Below are 18,755 nucleotides of genomic sequence, written 5' to 3'. Positions count from 1 at the left end.
ATAGCTACATCAAAAGAGAACTGTGGAGGATTTCATCGACCACAAACTAGAAAATGATCTATTGTATTGCCATCTAATTAGAAACATTAATATTAGAAGCTAACACATTCACTATTTCTAAGATGGTATATTACCCGGTTGGTTTTTGTCCCCATGATCACATATTACTGGCAACAAGCCAGTACAAGGGAAATGAATATAGAATGATATGCCAAAGGCTGTTACTCCTTCACTCTTAAATAAGCTTGTGGAGGCAACTGGCTTTTAAGTTATGTATAATATAAATAATGAGATTGGGGCTGGAACTAGATTGGGGGTGTTGCTTTGGCCCACAAGCATAGGGCCACCTGCTGCTTTCCCTCCAAATATTTTGAAAGTCTTGTCAGCTGATAAGACTTGCTCAATAGAAATTGCACTCTGCAGGAAGACAGGGCTTCATAGCTGCTAAGCAGTATAGAATTGAGACCAATAAAATAGAATTTAGCAGAAATGGACCCGCTCAGAGTGCTGGGTCTTCTTTAAGCCAGAAAGGCTCAAAGATAGGCTGGATTCAGGAGAGTTCAGACTGAGGATCCCTGGGCCATTTCTTGTGCGAGGTTTTACATTGGTTTCCTATTGTTGGACCAGCTATCCCAAATCATAGTTTCTGAAATTGAAGCTACCCCGTGAGTCATCACTAATCATCTTAGGTCATTTCGTAAAGATGTTTGCCAATGCCTCTAAAGGACAATTGACATGGTCACCGAGGTTCCAGGGAAGAAAGTGGCTCATTTCTGGATCCTGTGGGCTATGTGACTGGGTTCTCTGGCTAGGTCTGGAGAACTATCTCCAGTTAGTGGATGCCAAATTGTTCTTTTGTCTATCTTCTAGACTATACTCTCCTGACTCACTCACTGAAAGTAGCCAAAAAAGTCATCCGGAGAAAAATACGTATAAAGCAGCCTAATCACTTCCCTGATGCTACCATCTTGTGTTTGCTTTCCATCTCAGTGGTAGGTAATGCCAAGAACAGTGTTCCTGGGGATTTTTCTTGTCCTTGTTTTTGTGGCTTGTTCTAGCTGAGTCAGTATTTAACATGGCTGTAGCACTTAGCCTGTATGTTTGTTTTCTTGGTTGTTTAAGGGGAGAATAACAATTGGCACCTGCTCATAAAGTACTTTGATATTTAGGGATGAAAGGCAGTCTGTGCCTGCAAAATAGCTTTAATGTGTTGCCATTAGATATTTGGGGGTGGTGATTGGACTCCAGGGTTTGTTCCACTGGCAAATGCCGTTGATGACTATTTACTTCTCAGGTTGAATTTTGTTTATGTGGGATGAGATAATGTGACTCATGTGTTTGGATTAGTCATTTTATTTACTCTTAAACTACTTTTTTTATCCTCACTGAAGTCTCGTTGATTTTGCATTCCCATATAGAATAGGCATTAACTGGCTCCTCAGAGCTTTTTATAAGCAGATATTATTTTAAAGTGCACTGTGCTCCCACAAAAGACTTAGAAAAGGGCCCCAGAGCCTCATTCAGAAGCCCGTTCTTATCTATATAATGGGATGGTGCTTAGCCTGGTCATTCAGTAGGCTCTTTGCCTCTGAATTGTTTCGAATCCTGCAGAAAGCTGCTGAGTTTCTCAAGGATGCCTTTGTAGTAAAATTTGTGCTGGGTTGCTCTTCTAAAGGCACAACTTTGACCCAATAAAAGCTAAAGGTAGAGAAAAGTGCTTTCCCTAAGCTGCCTTTGTCACCTCTAGGTAGTCTGACTACATCAATGGTGTCAGTGAAATTTTAGGAGAGATGATAAAAGGCCACCAAGAGGGGAATTCTTTCAACTTGACTTGGATGTTAACTAAATGGCCTGTGTTTCCCACTGATAGCCCTGTCTTGAAAGCCATTGGAATCCTAGAGTTCTCTTCCACATGCAGGAAAGGAGCTGCCACACTGTCAGTCCTCAGCTCCGAGGTCTGATAAGGCAAAGCCTTATCTTCTGACAGAAATTGTATCCATCCTGGTTTGGAAATACTCTCATGTGTCACTACTGTCATTCCCAGAAATATAGTAGGACTGATGGATGGTAGGCAAGAAGCACCTAACTGTGGCAACTTAGTCCTCACAGTCATTTCCAGGCTGCTATGCATTTATAAGGTCAGAGTTGGGCGTGAGTACAGGGAACAAATTGTTTTTTTTTTTCCCCGTCTTTTTAGGGCCACACCCCCAGCATATGGAGGTTCTTAGGCTAGGGGTTGAATTGGAGCTGTAGCCACTGGACCACTGGTCCACCGGCCTATGCCACAGCCACAGCAGTGTGGGATCTGAGCAATGTCTGTGCCCTACACCACAGCTCACAGCAATGCTGGATCCTCAACCCACTGAGCGAGGCCAGGGATCGAACCTGTGTCCTCATGGATGCTAGTCAGATTCAATTCTGCTGAGCTAAGACAGGAACTCCCAGAGAACAAATTATAACTGCAGAAGACAGTGTTCAGATTCTTTCTGAAGATACAACACCACCTTGGCCTAATAGAATTGGTTACTTTAACTGCAATAAGAAGCTTTATTCTCAACCTCTTCCATCTCTTCCCCAGTTATTTCATTGATGCATTCATCACATGAGTACTTGCTAAGTGTCCAGCATCGTGGCAGTGATACTTCAAAAGAAAGCTTCCAGTAGCTGGAGGACAAACTCATATGCTACATGTGAAATAATCATAGAACCTAAGGAAATGCATGACTGCATCACACAGTCTGTACAACAAGTGCTAAGAACATTCTAAGCTATGTGGGATGATCAGTGATGTAGATAGATTTGAAATGAAGGAAATGAGTTATGAGGGAGGCAGAGGACTCGTGTTGGCTGACTGCTCAGCTAAAGATTTAATTTAGATTTAATGTGAAATGCAATAGGGAACCACTGTAATGCTTCTTTGAACCCTTGAAAAGACAAGTGCTGTGATGAAAATAGAAGGCAAGTATTATTTACATAGCATTTTGCAAAATGGGCTAGAGCAAGAGGCAGATAGAGATGAAGAAGAACTGGCAGAAAGTGATGAAGGCTGTGGAAATGGAGCCAAAGGGACATATACATGTGCTTTTTCCAAGAACTTTAAGAAATTTATAACTCCTTGGATAGAAGAAGGAAGTTCCCCAAATTTGTGCTGTGGTTTAGTATGCATAACAAATATAAAGGCCAAATCCTCCTGTGTGTGTCACCGCAAGCCATTAGGGTGATACTTAAATCCATAGAGTTGCAATAATTCTCAAAGTTGCACTGCATAGCCTATGCACAAGTATGTGCCTTGTCTGTAGGTAAGCATGTGGTTGTGTGCGTGTTTCATGTTTTTCTGAATGGCTGACATTTTAACCAGTCCCAGTAAAAGGTCTATCAATTTGTGACCTCCTTGCACATGTAGCCTATATTTTTCATCCTCCATGATTGGCGAATGTGTATTGAATGGAAGAATGAAAGAATGAATTAATGAGAGCCATTTTGTCTTAGAATCCTAGAACTGTGGGAACATAGTGTCAGGTGAAGGGAACATTGACACCATTTGGGTTATTCATTTCATAGGTAGATAAGTTAAGGACTCGAGAGAGATTAAGTGATTTATTCAAGGCCGTCAATGTCAGTGACATATGTAAGGAAGGAATCCAAGTCGCCCTACTGCACTGCATTGCTCACTGTAGTCAAGCTGTGTGTGAGTGTGGTGTGTGTGTGTATGTGTGTGTGTGTGTGTGTGTGTGTGTGTGTGTGTATGCATGCACATGAGAATTAGTGCTGATATGTATATAGGCATGGTTAATGGAAGCTTACTTAGTTTGTTTTCCAGTTCAGGGTAAATATGAGCTTTCTAGTGATGGCAGCTCTGGGGGTGGTGCCTTTTATTCCATCTTAACTAATTCCTACTTCAGCTGCTGCTATCTGGATGAATGAGTCTTTGAATATACATTCTAGCTGGAGGCACATTGGCTTTATTTTTATATAAAATCTACATTTTCATTTTTCTGTGTTGAGGATTGGAAGGAGGAAGAAGCCGTTTATCAATTCATTTTCTAAAAACACCTTTGTGAGGAGATGCCATCTAAAGCAGCAATCACTTTTAGAAGAACGTTGAGTCTTATCATCATTGATCAATAAGCACAATTATCATTATTAGACATCAGCAGTTAAAAAAAACCCAGCATTTAAAAATCATTTTGCTGTGCATTTGATTTGGGATTCCAGTTTTCCTGTTTGTATTGTTAAAATTACTAAGGGTGAAAAATACTTTTAAAAATAATTAGCGGGAGTTCCCACCATGGCTCAGTGGAAATGAATCTGATTAGTATCCATGAGGACTCAGGTTCAATCCCTGGCCTTACTCAGTGTGTTAAGGATCTGGCGTTGCTGCGAGCTGTGGTGTAGGCCAGCTGCTACACCTCCAATTCGACCCCTAGCTTGGGAACCTCCATATGCCGCAGGTACGGCCCTAAATAGACAAAAAAAAAAAAAATAGTGGATTGCAGTTATAATGCTTTTTGGTTTGAGGGGGACTTTTAAAGTGTAATTTAAATTGGCTATTCGTTTTCAAATGAAAACCCTTAAGATTTGAGGAATCTCGGTTTTCATCTCAACATCTGTAACCTTTTTTAACTGTATCACGACCTAGGGATTTGTGCTGCTGGGCGAAGATTCTAGTCCTGGATATCTGCATTTATTTCTCCTTGGGGTTGAAGTCTCTCCTGGTGATAAATGTGGTGCTGAGAGAGTCACAGTCACTCTTCCAGAGACTAGGGCACAACTCACTGAACTGTAAAAAAAATGCAAAATGACAATTAAAGTAGGACATTCTGGTTCCTTGGGGGCCTGACAAAGTGGAAGTATGCGACTTCTGATGTGCCAGACTTATTAACATAATAACATACCACCCATCCCAAAATCTCTCTAGAAACCTCCCATATCCAGAAAGGCGCTGAGAATAGAAAGAAATCAGCAAAGAAGGCTCCCCAGCAGGTGGAAAACCCTAACAACACTACCACCACTCAAACCATTATGCAAAAGTCCCTATAAAACTCATGTATTTTTCCCTCTTAGAAGAGCCACATCTCAGCTCTCTACCCAGAACTTAACTCTCATTCTCTAGACTATTCTAATGAATATAATTATATAGTTTCCAAGAGCACAGTAGAAGCATCAAACTTGAAATGGAAGAGGAGCTGCTTTTGATATACTAATAGCACTGAGAAGTAACAGTACTTACTGAGTGTTTTATAGCAGGTTGGTGGGAGGACATATGTTAAGAATTAAAGGCAAGGACTCCAAAAACACAGTGCTGTGAGATCGGTGAGCACACAGGCAAAACCTGCATTGTCGTGATTTATGTTTAGGAAGGTGCTTCTAAGTAGCCAATGAGCAAAACCAAAGCAGGCTGGCTAGGATTTTAAATCAAAGTTTTAGTCCTTACAGGAGAAAGCCTTGAGCTCTCTAAAAAATTCTGCTATCCGTAAGTATTCTTTATATTTGTAGAAAATTAAGACTTTTATTAAATATAAACCAAGTGAGAAGTCTGCTCTCAGTGAATCTTAGGATAAAGACTACTAAGTAAAGATTTGGGAGAAATACATTAAACAGAAATATATTAAATGATGGGAAAGTGACTCAGTTACCATTGAGACTGGAAATAAAAGTTTGCTCTAGACCCTTTTTGTAAGGTTGAAATTTAGGTTTTTCAGAAACAAATGTTGTTCTTGTCTTTCTTCTGTGTTCCTGTGTTAACTTGGCTGTCTCATTAGAGACAGGGACATTTCCTAGTGAAATTAATGTGACATTTAAAGAAAATTTCCCCTCTCAAATGTTTCATGTTATTTGCCATTTAGAATACTTAGAGAGGGGATTGGAATAATGTCAAGCAAATTTTGATTAAATAAGGCTAACCAGGAGCCAATACGTTCATGCAAAAAATAAAAGCTCTTCTATTATTTCTTAAAAGTGTATTTCTGTTGTTGTTCTTTATCCTCTATTAAGAGACCATGGCAGATAATCTGACAAAAGAGACACCATCTTCTAAACAGCTGAGCTTGCCTTAGAAAACAACACCTCAGGTCAAAGCCTGTGGCCAGTCTTTTTCTCAGGACAATTCTCCACTCTCCATATGTTAGTTACCTGGGAAGCTTTTAAGAGATACCAATGCCTGGGTTCCACTCCAGACCAATTACTTCATAATCTTTCAGAGTGGGACCTTTGCAACAGGATTTAAAAAAAAATTGCCTAGTTGATTCTAATGTGCAGTTAGGGCTGAGAATCATCGGCTTAAGACAACTTAAAACAATAGTGCAAACTAGTCATTAAGAAAAGATTATTTCCTGCTTCAGGGTGGTCTGAGTCTCATTCTTTGCTGTAGCCGAAGTGTGAAATAATTTATTCTTTCAATGCATGGGAGTTGGGTTTGAACACCTTGAATCAGTACAAGCAAGAACACTTGATGTTAGTATACACTGACCCATAATAGGCCATCCATGGCCAGTTAGCTCAGTTGTTTGGACTGGAGGACTCATGAGGCCAGAAAAGTGTACTTTGTCCAGTTAGAATAATTCTGTTGCACAGGTTGTTTCCATAATTCCAACAAAGCTGCCTCACAAAGAAACCCCAGACTGATTACAAAGGCAAAGGACAATGGATGACTCAGCATAGCTCCATCCACTATGGAAAATCAGTTCTAGGAACCTCCCTCATGACTAGTGCTTTTAACTGCATGAGGATGCAGCATGGGGACCTTATAGTTTATGCTGGTTTGGGGAATGGAATATTGACATTTGAAGGCCATGACCCACAAGAATAAGGGCTTTACTCTCTGAGAGTAAAAAAAAAACAGGAAAGAAATGTTGCTGAAACTCAGCCTCTGTCTGCTGTTTCTGAATAGAAACTCAGAGACAGAGTTTTGGGTGAAGGAGAAAAAGATAGCTTTATGGCTTTGCAGGGCAAAGGGGGCCACAGCAGACTAATGCCTTAAAGACTGTTCCCCCTTTGGGAGAGATTAGGAGGTGGTTTTATAATTTGGGGAGTGGAAAATAGGGCAATAGGGCCGTAGATAAGGATCAGGGTAGAGGCAAGCTTGAATTGTCTTTCAAAGCTGGTGTTTAGTGGCCCTCAGGACTGGTTCTGGTGGTCCTCTTTTTTCCAGGAAAGAAGAATGCTTCATCAGGTAGTTAACATCTTCCATTTGTTGGGCGTTTTAGTTCTGCCCAAGGTCTCAAAGATACTTTTGTATATATTCCTTAAGGAAGAACCAGGACCCTGCCCCAAGGCTGCCCTACTGTCTCTTGACTGCTCCTCCCCGGTCTCTGCAACCCTTCCCTGATTACCAACTGCCCTTTGGAACTCAGGGAAGGTCATGAAGGCTGAAGCTTATTCTCTAAAAACAAGAAAAGGAGGACACAGAAAGGCTTGTGTGCCCAGGAGCCTCACAGGGCTCTGCTTGCTTTCAGAAAGAGAGGAAGGTGATAGGCTTCAGTGATACTCTCCTACCTACAGTGCCAGATCATGCCTGACATATCTGCCCAGGTTAATCCATCTGCACATCACAGTCTGGGAAAGAGAATGGTTAAGATTTCCATAAGCAAGGCTTCTAAACTGATTTCTTCTTTTAACTCAATGTCTATAAGAAGAAATCCTTAAGGTGAGATATATTATTCCATGAGGGCCAAGAAGTAGTATAGTCACCAGGGAGAAAATTTGTATGGCTTTGCTTATTTGCCCAAACAGAGTTCTGGCACCATGCCTGGAGGTCATGTCCCCACAGAGCTCCATATTTTATGCACAGTGCACACAGATTGGACGCCATCATATGCACAGCTCTGCAAAATATTCTACTTGAAAACTGGCTTCTTTAACATGACAGTATCTTGGGATGTTGCTTATGCTTTCCCTGCAAAGCTAGTATCCTCTTTTCTGTTTTTGCATCTATGCGTCTATTACCTTTCTTGAAAAAATGATTTAGGAAGTTTAGAGGTTGAGGTGGAACGTGTATATGTTATTCTCTTATTGCCCAAATGAGGTCAAATTCCAGATCCTACTCAGGAATCCAGGTTCTGTAGAAAGCAGGGAATATGGATTTCCACCATTCCCACCAAGAGTCATGATAAATGTAGTTCAAAGTCCTCTTCGGATTTATGTTCTTTTATGCCTATTTTATGGAGGAGGAAAGTGAGACACATAGAAATTAAGTAATTTGCTCAAGGTTGCACAAACTAATAATTAAGCTCCTGAGTGCTTAATTGGTTCCTTATTTTACTTGGATAGAATGCTTTTTGGGGTGGTTAAGAGACTTTCACTTGTTAAATTGTATATTGTACTGAATATCATAGAATAGCATATTTACCCAAAGTTCATTTTTGCCTTTTATGTTGATATAAAAATTAATTCAAGAAATGCTTGTTGGAATTTAAAAATCTATACTATGAATCCTTTATGATGGAAATACACATATGATGTACAGCTGTCTGAGAAATATATTTAAAAATTTTAAGATTAGGTAAGCAACAATATAAAAAATTTAATGTTCAATAAAGCTAGTTTTCAAAGTATAAAAAAAGACATGCTTGTTGGTTAAGTGACCAATGGATAACCTCTTCCAGCATTTTTTTCTCAATGCAGCTTCAAGTTTGCTTCCTCCTCCTATAATTATGTTTGCAACAGTTTCAGCTTCCATTGTCTTAAGAACCAAATTGCAAAGAACTGACCTTTTTGATTTTCACTCTCCCAACCCATTCCTTCCAACAGCAACAAAACTTGTCGCTTTCATTAAAGGGGGTTTTATCCTCTAAATAAAAGCAGTGTGAGTGGATATTACACAGCTTATCTTCAAATGAGGGCCATGTGGAGGGCATGGACATGCCTAAATACAGGACAATGATGGGATTAATTTTCTTTGCCATACGCCGCTCTCTTTCTTTCTCTTGCCTACTCGCCACCCCCATTTACTCTAGATACTTGGGTTCCCTATCCTGACTCTTGGCTGTTTGGTGCTCATGTGGCAATTAGATTTGCCATCACCTGTCCTATCTTCTCCTCTACCAAGCTCTGAGCTCCTTGAAACCAAAAGCTGCTTCTGAGAGCCTGGCAAAATTCATGTATGACATGTAGTCATCTGAAAGGAATTTGCTATTTTGTTAGCTAGACAGCTATTGTGTTTCCTTTCCCAGGCACTTTCAGTTGAAGTGATTTCAGAAGGCCCTAAGGAATGGTGAGAATGGTGAGGATTTCTGGTAGACTGGCAGGAGGGCAGAGGGGGTGTGTTTGGACATTTTTCAGCTTATACAATGGTTCAATGAGTGTAGTACTTTAGTGTTGGAGGTAAGATCCACTTTTCTAGGACTTGCAGTTACCTCTGTGTCAGCATTTCCCTGGGTCCCTACCTCCTAAGACTGCCTCCCCTCAAACCCCTCCCTCAACCTCTGGATGCTCTTCAGCTGGTTTCTCATCTCTTTCATCTGGCAGGTATTCTGCATCTGCTTTTGTAAAACCGTTGCTCAGGCAGTCTACTGTAACCAGATTAGACAGTGGTGTTTTAATGATAGCTGAGACAGGGGTTTGCCTGCAAACTTCATGTTTCACATGAAAGGCTTTGGCACCCCCTGTGGACTGCCCTTCACCCTGTTTTAAGCATAAAACTTGTTTGCCTTTATATCTGTGATACAACAAAGGCCTTCCTATATAACCAGTGCTGAGCAAAATGTCTTAAAACAAAGGGAAGACTTTAAATCCACAGTGGGGATTACCTTGTTGCATTTCCATATCTATGGAATAAATATTTTAACATGTTAAATATCTACTACTAATAAAAATACCTTTGAACTTCCAGTCAATTTGATGGGCACACAGTTGTGTCCACTGGGGAATGGGAAGCAATTACTTTCTGTAAAGATTTTGGGTCATGCTGTGTCTTCCCTAAGAGGTTGCATGGTCTGTAGCCAGGCATATTCTGGTGGATGTTTGTGTTAAGTTCATCTTGGTCTGCCCAGGAGAGCTGCCTCCACAGACTCCCCAGGCCCCCAAGGATGTGGCAGGCATTCCTCAGGCTGTTGCCCCACTATAACTTTGGTTTCTGATTCATTCATTGCCTCTTGCCAGTAGAAAAATTCCTCCTATAAGTAAAATAATTTGGCTCTTTTCATGAATCATCTCCATAACCCTTTTAATCTTTTTTTTTGTGCATTGCAGACTGAAAACTATTCTTTTGACTCCAACTACGTGAACAGCCGAGCTCATTTAATTAAAAGGTATGTTGGTTTGCTTGTCTATTTCTACAACTAAGCTTGATTTAATATAAAAAAAAGAAGATTAAATAGTTTTAATGATGCCCTTTTCAGATTTTAAAATGAAAATACCTATCTGCTTAGTGTAGAAAATTAGGAAAATTCATAAAAGCATAAAAAAACTAAATAAGAAACTCTGGTAATTCCGTGACCCAATCAGTGTTGGCATTTTGTCATGTTTCTTTACATTAATGTACACACAATTACCAAAGTAAAATTGGGATCATTTTAAAACACAGTTTTATGTGATAATTTAGAAATTTAATATTAAAATGTTCTCCTATGGAACTTCTAGTGAATTTCAAGATGGCTGCTATTTTGACAACTTTGAAATCGTTTTAAGGCTACTTTAATGGCAGATAAACCGATTCCTTATCTTTTAAAAACTTTATAGATGAGAGAATGAAAGAAAAGATATTTGCCTAATTCAATAAATTTTAAAATATTTACACGTGTTTCCAATGAAGAGTTGTGGTTTGTGTGAATGGTTGGTCGTAACCCAGTTATCCATGGAGGCACAATGTATGTGATGCCCAAGGCAGGCAAAACAAGGGGTTCAGGGAGTCCTCTAAGCAGAGAACTTCTGCAGAAAAACCGGTACTGACCATTCAGGTGATGCCTTTATTACTGTTTGATGCAAGTGTCCTCTTGAATGGTCCAGTGGTTATTCTGCAGCTAAAATTGAACACTGTGTGTTGAAATAATAGAAATGAAGGGTAGGATTTGAGGAATAAACTAGTTTGTTGTACAGACGACTTTAAATCATATCTAATTTAATCTATGATGCTGCAATAACCCCCTGAAAACAAGCTAGGTTTATCTGTATTGATCTGGAATTGCTTGTGACCTTAAGTGATGATCGTTAATTATCCGAGTGTGGATAGCCCAGTATTAGCAGTCATTCTGTTGTTTGAATTTTTATTTATTTATTTTTTTTGAGGTGTTGGGAGGAATCCACTTTGAATATTTTCTTGGCTCAGAGAATAAAAACAAAAGTTGAGGAATTCAAAATCATTTGACTGATTTGTTTTAGGAGGGGAAAAAAACTCTCTTTTTTTGTGCACTGACTAGAGTAACTTTGAAGCAGCAGTTTGCTTTGTTTTCTGCTTCAGAATTGATATTTAAAAGCTCCTTTTTTTTTTAAACTTCTGGTAAAAACAGTGACTTGCCTTATCCTCACAGGTCTCTTGGGCTAGCTCTGGGTACCTGGGAATTCTGTGATTAGGTTAAACTCATAGCATGAGCCTGATTTTCATAGCATGGCAGAAATCTAAGGCTCCTGGGGACCTTCACTGTCTTAGGTCAGACCTGAACTGATGAGATGAAGACTTATGTTCAAACATTTAGCTTTTGGGATACATGTATTTCCACAGCAACTTTGGGACTCCCTAGAACTTTTGATTTTGATTAATTACTTTTTATGTTTCTGTTTACACACATGTATACAGAAAAGGCACAAACTGGACTTAATAGGCTCTCAGTGGAAAAATCTCCTGATGTTGCCTGATATCAAAGATAGTGGCTTTTTACCAGAGACCACCTTGATTAAGAGGAAACACCTGAAAGCTCAGGGACACGCCATTTTTGCCGGGTTCTGTTTTTGGAACCTTGAAGGCTTTGGAAAACCACAAAGGCCTTGGAATTTATAGGATCAGCTAAACTTAGACAAAGCACAATACCTGGAAAGACACAGGGAATCTTTTGTGCTATGCTTTTTTTTTTTTTTTTTTTTTTGGGAGTTGTAACCATTTTGAATGTAAAATGTTTGGAAAATGTTAAGAGAGTGGTGACTAACATCAGGTGATAAAGCCACAAAAACTGTTCAAATAGCTCACAGTGATACTTGAAAGGCGTTTCACTGTGTGGTTTCTTGAGGATCCATTTACATGCATGGAAAAAGCTCCTGGCCAGGAAATTCTGAATCTGATTATCAGTTTTAATTTTATTATCAAGTCCCTGTTTCTTTAAATGCCAACCCAATTTAAGGCCAAAAGTTGGCCTAAAACTTTTTTCGAATCCATTTTCTCTTCCTCTACTCATTTTCTACCCATCCAAGGATGCTTCTTGGACTTTTCTTTTTGGCATTCACCAGCAGTTGTTAATGTCTTCCATGCTGGCTTCTTTTTCCCTCTCTCATCTATCTACCTCGGCTAAACCAATGGAAAGCCAGAGGGCAAGGGGGTTTTCATAGCACAAATCAAGGTTTAGAAGGATGAAGAGTAGATCCTGAAGGGAAATGAAAGATATATGATGCTTTCCCCATAACCTTCTGCACTGAGGAATCTAGTGTTAAAAAACTGTAGTCTTTTATTTTTCCTGAATGTCACCTGTAACCTGCAGGTGTACCCAAGGCTTATGTCAGAATCCCAGATTAACAAGCCAAGACAGTTTAGGATTATTTTCTGGTGTTTTGCTTTTTTTTTTTTTTGGCCGTGCCTGAAGGATGTGGAAGTTCCCAGGCCAGGGATTGAACCCGAGCCACAACAGTGACAACTGCTGGATCCTTAACCTGCTGAGCCACCAGGGAACTCTCAAGTTCAGAATTACTTTCTGGATGGGCTTCCTTCCTGCTTTGTTTGTTTCCTTGCTATCATCTCAGAGCAAGGAAAGCCAGCAGTGGTACTTTACCACTGCTGCAACATGGTCTTTCCTCATGCCGGTTTTCTGTCCTGCTGTCTGATATCCGCTCCTGTGGTGCTTTTTGAGCAGTATCAAGGCTGTAGCTCAAAGAAAATAAAACAGGAAATGAACATGGTACTGAAGCAGTGTGGAAAAAAAAAGATGAGCATTGGGCCCTAAACCATGCATAGGGCTTTCCTTTTCCACCCAAATTGTCCTGGGGTTTTACAGCACCTGGCATGGTGCCATGTCTATAAATGCTGGTACATGTTTATTGAATGAATGGATAGATGAAAGAAGTTGAGAGAAACCTCAGCATTTTTCCATTGAAAACTAGCTTTAAAGGTCCCTTTAAGCCAGCCATTCCAGGCCTTTTTTTTTTGTTTTTTTTTTCCCACTGTACAGCAAGGGGGTCAGGTTATCCTTACATGTATACATTGCAGTTACAGTTTTTTCCCCCACCCTTTGTTCTGTTGCGACATGAGTATCTAGACATAGTTCTCAATGCTATTCAGCAGGATCTCCTTGTAAATCTATTCTAAGTTGTGTCTGATAAGCCCAAGCTCCCGATCCCTCCCACTCCCTCCCCCTCCCATCAGGCAACCACAAGTCTCTTCTCCAAGTCCATGATTTTCTTTTCTGAGGAGATGTTCATTTGTGCTGGATATTAGATTCCAGTTATAAGTGATATCATATGGTATTTGTCTTTGTCTTTCCGGCTCATTTCACTCAGTATGAGATTCTCTAGTTCCATCCATGTTGCTGCAAATGGCATTATGTTATTCTTTTTTATGGCTGAGTAGTATTCCATTGTGTATACATACCACATCTTCCAAATCCAATCCTATGTTGATGGACATTTGGGAAACACTCTGACATCAACATCATGAATATTTTCTCAGGTCAGTCTCCCAAAGCAATAGAAATTAGAGCAAAAATAAACCCATGGGACCTCATCAAACTGAAAAGCTTTTGCACAGCAAAGGAAACCCAAAAGAAAACAAAAAGACAACTTACAGAATGGGAGAAAATAGTTTCAAATGATGCATCTGACAAGGGCTTAATCTCTAGAATATATAAACAACTTAGACAACTCAACAGCAAAAAAACCAATCAATCAATGGAAAAATGGGCAAAAGACCTGAATAGACATTTCTCCAAAGAAGATATACAGATGGCCAGCAAACACATGAAAAAATGCTCAACATCGCTGATTATAAGAGAAATGCCAATCAAAACTACCATGAGATACCACCTCACACCAGTCAGAATGGCCATCATTAATAAATCCACAAACAACAAGTGCTGGAGGGGCTGTGGAGAAAAGGGAACCCTCCTGCACTGTTGGTGGGAATGTCAACTGGTACAGTCACTATGGAGAACAGTTTGGAGATACCTTAGAAATCTATACATAGAACTTCCATATGACCCCACAATCCCACTCTTGGGCATCTATCCGGACAAAACTCTACTTAAAAGAGACACGTGCACCCGCATGTTCATTGCAGCACTATTCACAATAGCCAGGACATGGAAACAACCCAAATGTCCATCGACAGATGATTGGATTCGGAAGAGGTGGTATATATACACAATGGAATACTACTCAGCCATTCCAGGCCTTTAAATGTGCATGAGAATCACCTGGGAGGTTTGTTAAATGCAGAATCTCTAGCTCCATCCCTAGAGGATCTCCAGTTTTCACAAGTTCCCAAGGTGATTGTGATACAGATGGTCCAGGAGCCACTACAGGATTTTCCTTATGTTTCTTAAATACAGTTTGACTTTCGCTACCTTCTCATTTTTACTCTCAGAAGGTATTCCTTGGTATGTGGTGTAACCTACTGGGAAGATATGACCTGTTTCCTTTTAGATTATTCTACTTTTGGGAAAGATTTCCAGAGTCTTAAAGGGTAAATCCAAGTCAAAATGTTATTAATGTTCATTCATCAATAATTTTCTGGGAGTTCCCGTCGTGGTGCAGTGGTTAACGAATCCGACTAGGAACCATGAGGTTGCGGGTTCGGTCCTGCCTTGCTCAGTGGGTTAACGATCCGCGTTGCGTGAGCTGTGGTGTAGGTTGCAGACGCGGCTCGGATCCGAGTTGCTGTGGCTCTGGCGTAGGCTGGTGCTATAGCTCGATTCAACCCTAGCCGGAACTCCATATGCGCGGAGCGCCAAGAAATAGCAACAACAGCAACAACAAAAAAAAAAAAGACAAAAAAAAAAAAAAAAAAAAAAAAAAAAAAAAAAAAAAAAAAAAAAAAAAAATAATTTCTGAGTAACTATTATGTGCAGAGTCTTGTTCTAACTTTTTTTTCAAACAAATTTGTCTGTCCACCACCAGAGCAACTAATAGAAACATTGCAAACAGAACCCTAATTTATTGTTGCACGAAAGTTGGTGTGCAAGTTTTTCATCTCCCAAGAGGTACACAGGTAATAAAGCAAGTGAAATCAGCATTTTTTATGCCTGGCATAAATTGTTATTTGTTTTGGATGAGCGGCCGTTTACCAGGCTGTTTTACAATTTACAGCATCTTGCTTACTGAGTCTTAAACTGCCTTACAGAAATCCATTCATTAAGCTACTAAATGTCCTTACAAGATAAGAGTAAGTGGTGCTTAGTTTTTCAGACGGGCAAACTAATCTTTAAACAAGTTAACTATTCTGAGGTTTGGGGGAGGAGAGTTAATACCCCTTGCTTTTTCTTTAGAGAATATGTGACTTACACTCACTACAGTCCCTTAAACCCTAGTAGCCAATTCTTCACTCTTAATATTTCTTTTCTTCTACCTGAAAAAAACAAAAGTTCTGAGGTGGTTTATAATATTCAGATGCATATAGAAATGATGATGGAATTTTAAAAAGACAGATCCAAAACCAGTTAGGAGAAGCTAAATAGATATCCTTTGCATCTAACTCACTGCAATCAAACATTATATTTACTCTGAAGCTTTTGAGAAGCTGAAGCAAAACGGTAAGTATACCTGAGCATATAGTTCTCATTTTTCAGTAAAGGAAGGATACACATTGGACAGGAGAATTTTTTTCCTGTTCCTGAATTTTAGAAGAAATGAACATAGTGGACAATGTCTGACTATAAGTTACAGAAGATATAAAAACATTCTTTATATTTACATTTGCTATATCAGTCCTATAAAAAAACTATGGATGTACTATTTAAATGTAAAACAATGAAAGCATTATGATATATGAGAATAATGATCATATTAAACAATAACTGTTGAGCATTTGTATATACCTGGTACTTCATGTGAAGTATCTCATTGAGTCCTCAAAATGGCCTTGTGGGAGTTCCCGTCGTGGCGCAGTGGTTAACGAATCCGACTAGGAACCATGAGGTTGCGGGTTCGGTCCCTGCCCTTGCTCAGTGGGTTAATGATCCGGCGTTGCCGTGAGCTGTGGTGTAGGTTGCAGACGCGGCTCCGATCCAGCGTTGCTGTGGCTCTGGCGTAGGCTGGTGGCTGCAGCTCCGATTCAACCCCTAGCCTGGGAATCTCCATATGCCGCGGGAGTGGCCCAAGAAATAGCAAAAAAAAAATGGCCTTGTGAAGGAGGTTTTAGCAAATATATTTTATAGACAAGGAAATCAAGGCACAAAGCCATTAGCAGCTATCAGGCCCAGGGTCCCATAGACTAAGTGGCAGATTATGGATTATTGCTTGTTCTAATCACTCCAAGTTCAGTGCTCTTTCTACTATAGTCAGGAAATCTAACATGTTACAGGAGTAGAGATAAAGAACTTAGAGCAGTGGTTCTCAACTGGGGCTGATTTGGCAATATCTGGAGACAATTTGGGTATAACTTGTGGGAGGGGCACTGTTGGCATCTAGTCGGTGGAGTCTAGGGATGTTGCTAAACATCCTACAATGCACCGGACATCCCCACCCCCAACAAAGAATTATGCAGCCCCAAATGTCAATAATGCCAAAGTTGGGAAACCTTGCTCTAAGGAATTGTTAATTGCATTGTCCTTGTTCTATATCCCTCACCATCATATATCTCAAGAAAGTTTTGGCAACTGCTGAAATGCAGTCAATTCAGGGTTGAATTCTCTCGCTTAAGGTAATAATTTTGTTTTTTAAAAAATAACAATTTTGTATTGTTGTGGATTAAAGAAATTTTCATATGCATCAGATAGCAGAAATGCAGGTTGAAAAATTATTTGTTATAGACATGTTGGAGCCTGTAATGTCATCCAGGCAGGTCATTTCCTTTCTCCTGAGGTGCAGGGGTGTATGTGGGCAGGATCAAATTTTTTTCTAAAAAATAAACTTTGAATCTGTTCATGCTGTGGGATTAGTATTTACAGGAAGCCTCGAAATCTGTGCCATAAAGCTAGAGATGGTGACACACTTTAAAGCATGTGTTTCCAATTGGTCTTAATGACCATAAAAGACTCATAGGATGATTCGTTTTTGAATGAAACTGCATCCTGGTGGGTCCACAGGGCTGAGTAACTGCATGACATAATTTGGAGGAACTGAACGAGTTGCCCCATTGAGTGATTTTAGTTTTAATACAGTTGATACTCGGTTATTCTTTCTGAAAATAATTAGCAAACAGGTCAACGCTTCACCCGCTTCTGCCCTTCATTTTCTGATAATTATGGCTTTCCAGTTACTGCCCTTGTGATCTTTTCCTTTTCATATGCAGGGCAGCAAGCATTCTACATCTAGGTTGGTCATATGTTAAAAATCTGTTGTGATTCCTTTTGGCCAAGTGTGGAGAATGACAATGTAGCCATTGTGTCCATGGCATAGTTCTTTATATGTACTGAATGTTCTTATCAAAGCCTAGGAGAGTCAGGCCAGTGGATGTTCAAGGTTGAGCAGATCAAGTGAGTTTGCAGTGTCATCTCCACAGGGCTCCCTTTTCAGAGGTACAGTAGGTCTGCTGGGACTTGTCCTAATTCACAAGTGTGCTACTCTCCCTTGTTGAGACAACAACACATTTTCTTTGAGTATGCCTTTGCTGCCTCCTCACTGACTAGGGAATGGATTCACCATTCACTAGGTATTTCAGATGCATAATTTATGGTTCATGGTGCAGCACAGCTGCAGATTCTGTCAGGACACACAAAGTATTAGAAATAGCAGATGGGGCCTCTATGGATGCACCTTATGTGTTATTCCTATTTCATGAGAAATAGTGTGCGGTTCATGGACAGTAGGTTTAGTGCCTTGAATGGTGGATTGATTTAATCAGTACAAGAAAAATTTACTCACAAACTCTTGAGCTAAAAGTTGCTATGTTCTTAGCGTAACTACACTCCCAGTTTCATTAGAGCTCACTTTCTGGTTCTCACTTTTATCTCACATTTCCATGCACCAAGGCTTTCCTCTTCTTAGCTCCTACCTCTCCTGTTTTTCTTTGAATCTATCCCCCAGCCCTTTTCAGTTAAAATTGACTTGAGGTCTCAGATCCTGATTACCCTTTCTATTTTAATTGCATTACCTCAATGTCCGCCACTTTCATTTTGACAGTTGGTTAGTAGATATCTTTGGAGAGGCAGTATTCATAGGGCTTGTGTCCAGGCTCTGGGGCTGGACTGCCTGTGTTTTGTCTTAGATCTGCTACATTTTCACCAGCTGTGTGACACTGGACACATAATTTAACTTTCATGTGCCCTTTTTTTTTTTGACCTGTAAATGTAACTATTAATAGTACCTTTCTGTTATAGAGTTGCAATGCTTAAAAAAGTTCATTCATGTCAAGCACTTAGAACAGTGCTTCATGCCTACTGACTTCTCAGTAAACATTAGCTATTATTATTTTACTTTGTATAAGAAGAGAAAAAAATTCTGAAATGATGATATTTTTTGCAGGT

The 18,755-nt window shown here is 39.8% G+C and overlaps 1 protein-coding gene across 4 annotated transcripts in view; it reads left to right on the top strand.

The window, feature by feature from the left end:
* The window catches only part of PCDH19 (protocadherin 19), a 121,795-nt gene that overhangs the window by 63,547 nt on the left and 39,493 nt on the right, over window positions 1-18,755 (top strand). For 3 of the 4 annotated variants that reach the window (XM_021079758.1, XM_013986293.2, XM_021079756.1), the window contains one exon: window positions 10,189-10,247. The exons of the other annotated variant lie outside the window; for it this stretch is intronic. In XM_021079758.1, coding sequence (XP_020935417.1) covers window positions 10,189-10,247 — 59 coding nt within the window. The remainder of the gene's footprint in view (window positions 1-10,188; window positions 10,248-18,755) is intronic. 4 annotated transcript variants of the gene reach the window in all.

The sequence above is a fragment of the Sus scrofa genome, chromosome X (assembly GCF_000003025.6).
Source record: "Sus scrofa isolate TJ Tabasco breed Duroc chromosome X, Sscrofa11.1, whole genome shotgun sequence".
Taxonomy (NCBI): Eukaryota; Metazoa; Chordata; class Mammalia; order Artiodactyla; family Suidae; genus Sus; species Sus scrofa.
Note: the sequence above shows the minus strand (reverse complement) of the source record. Positions and strands in the feature narration are given on the sequence as shown.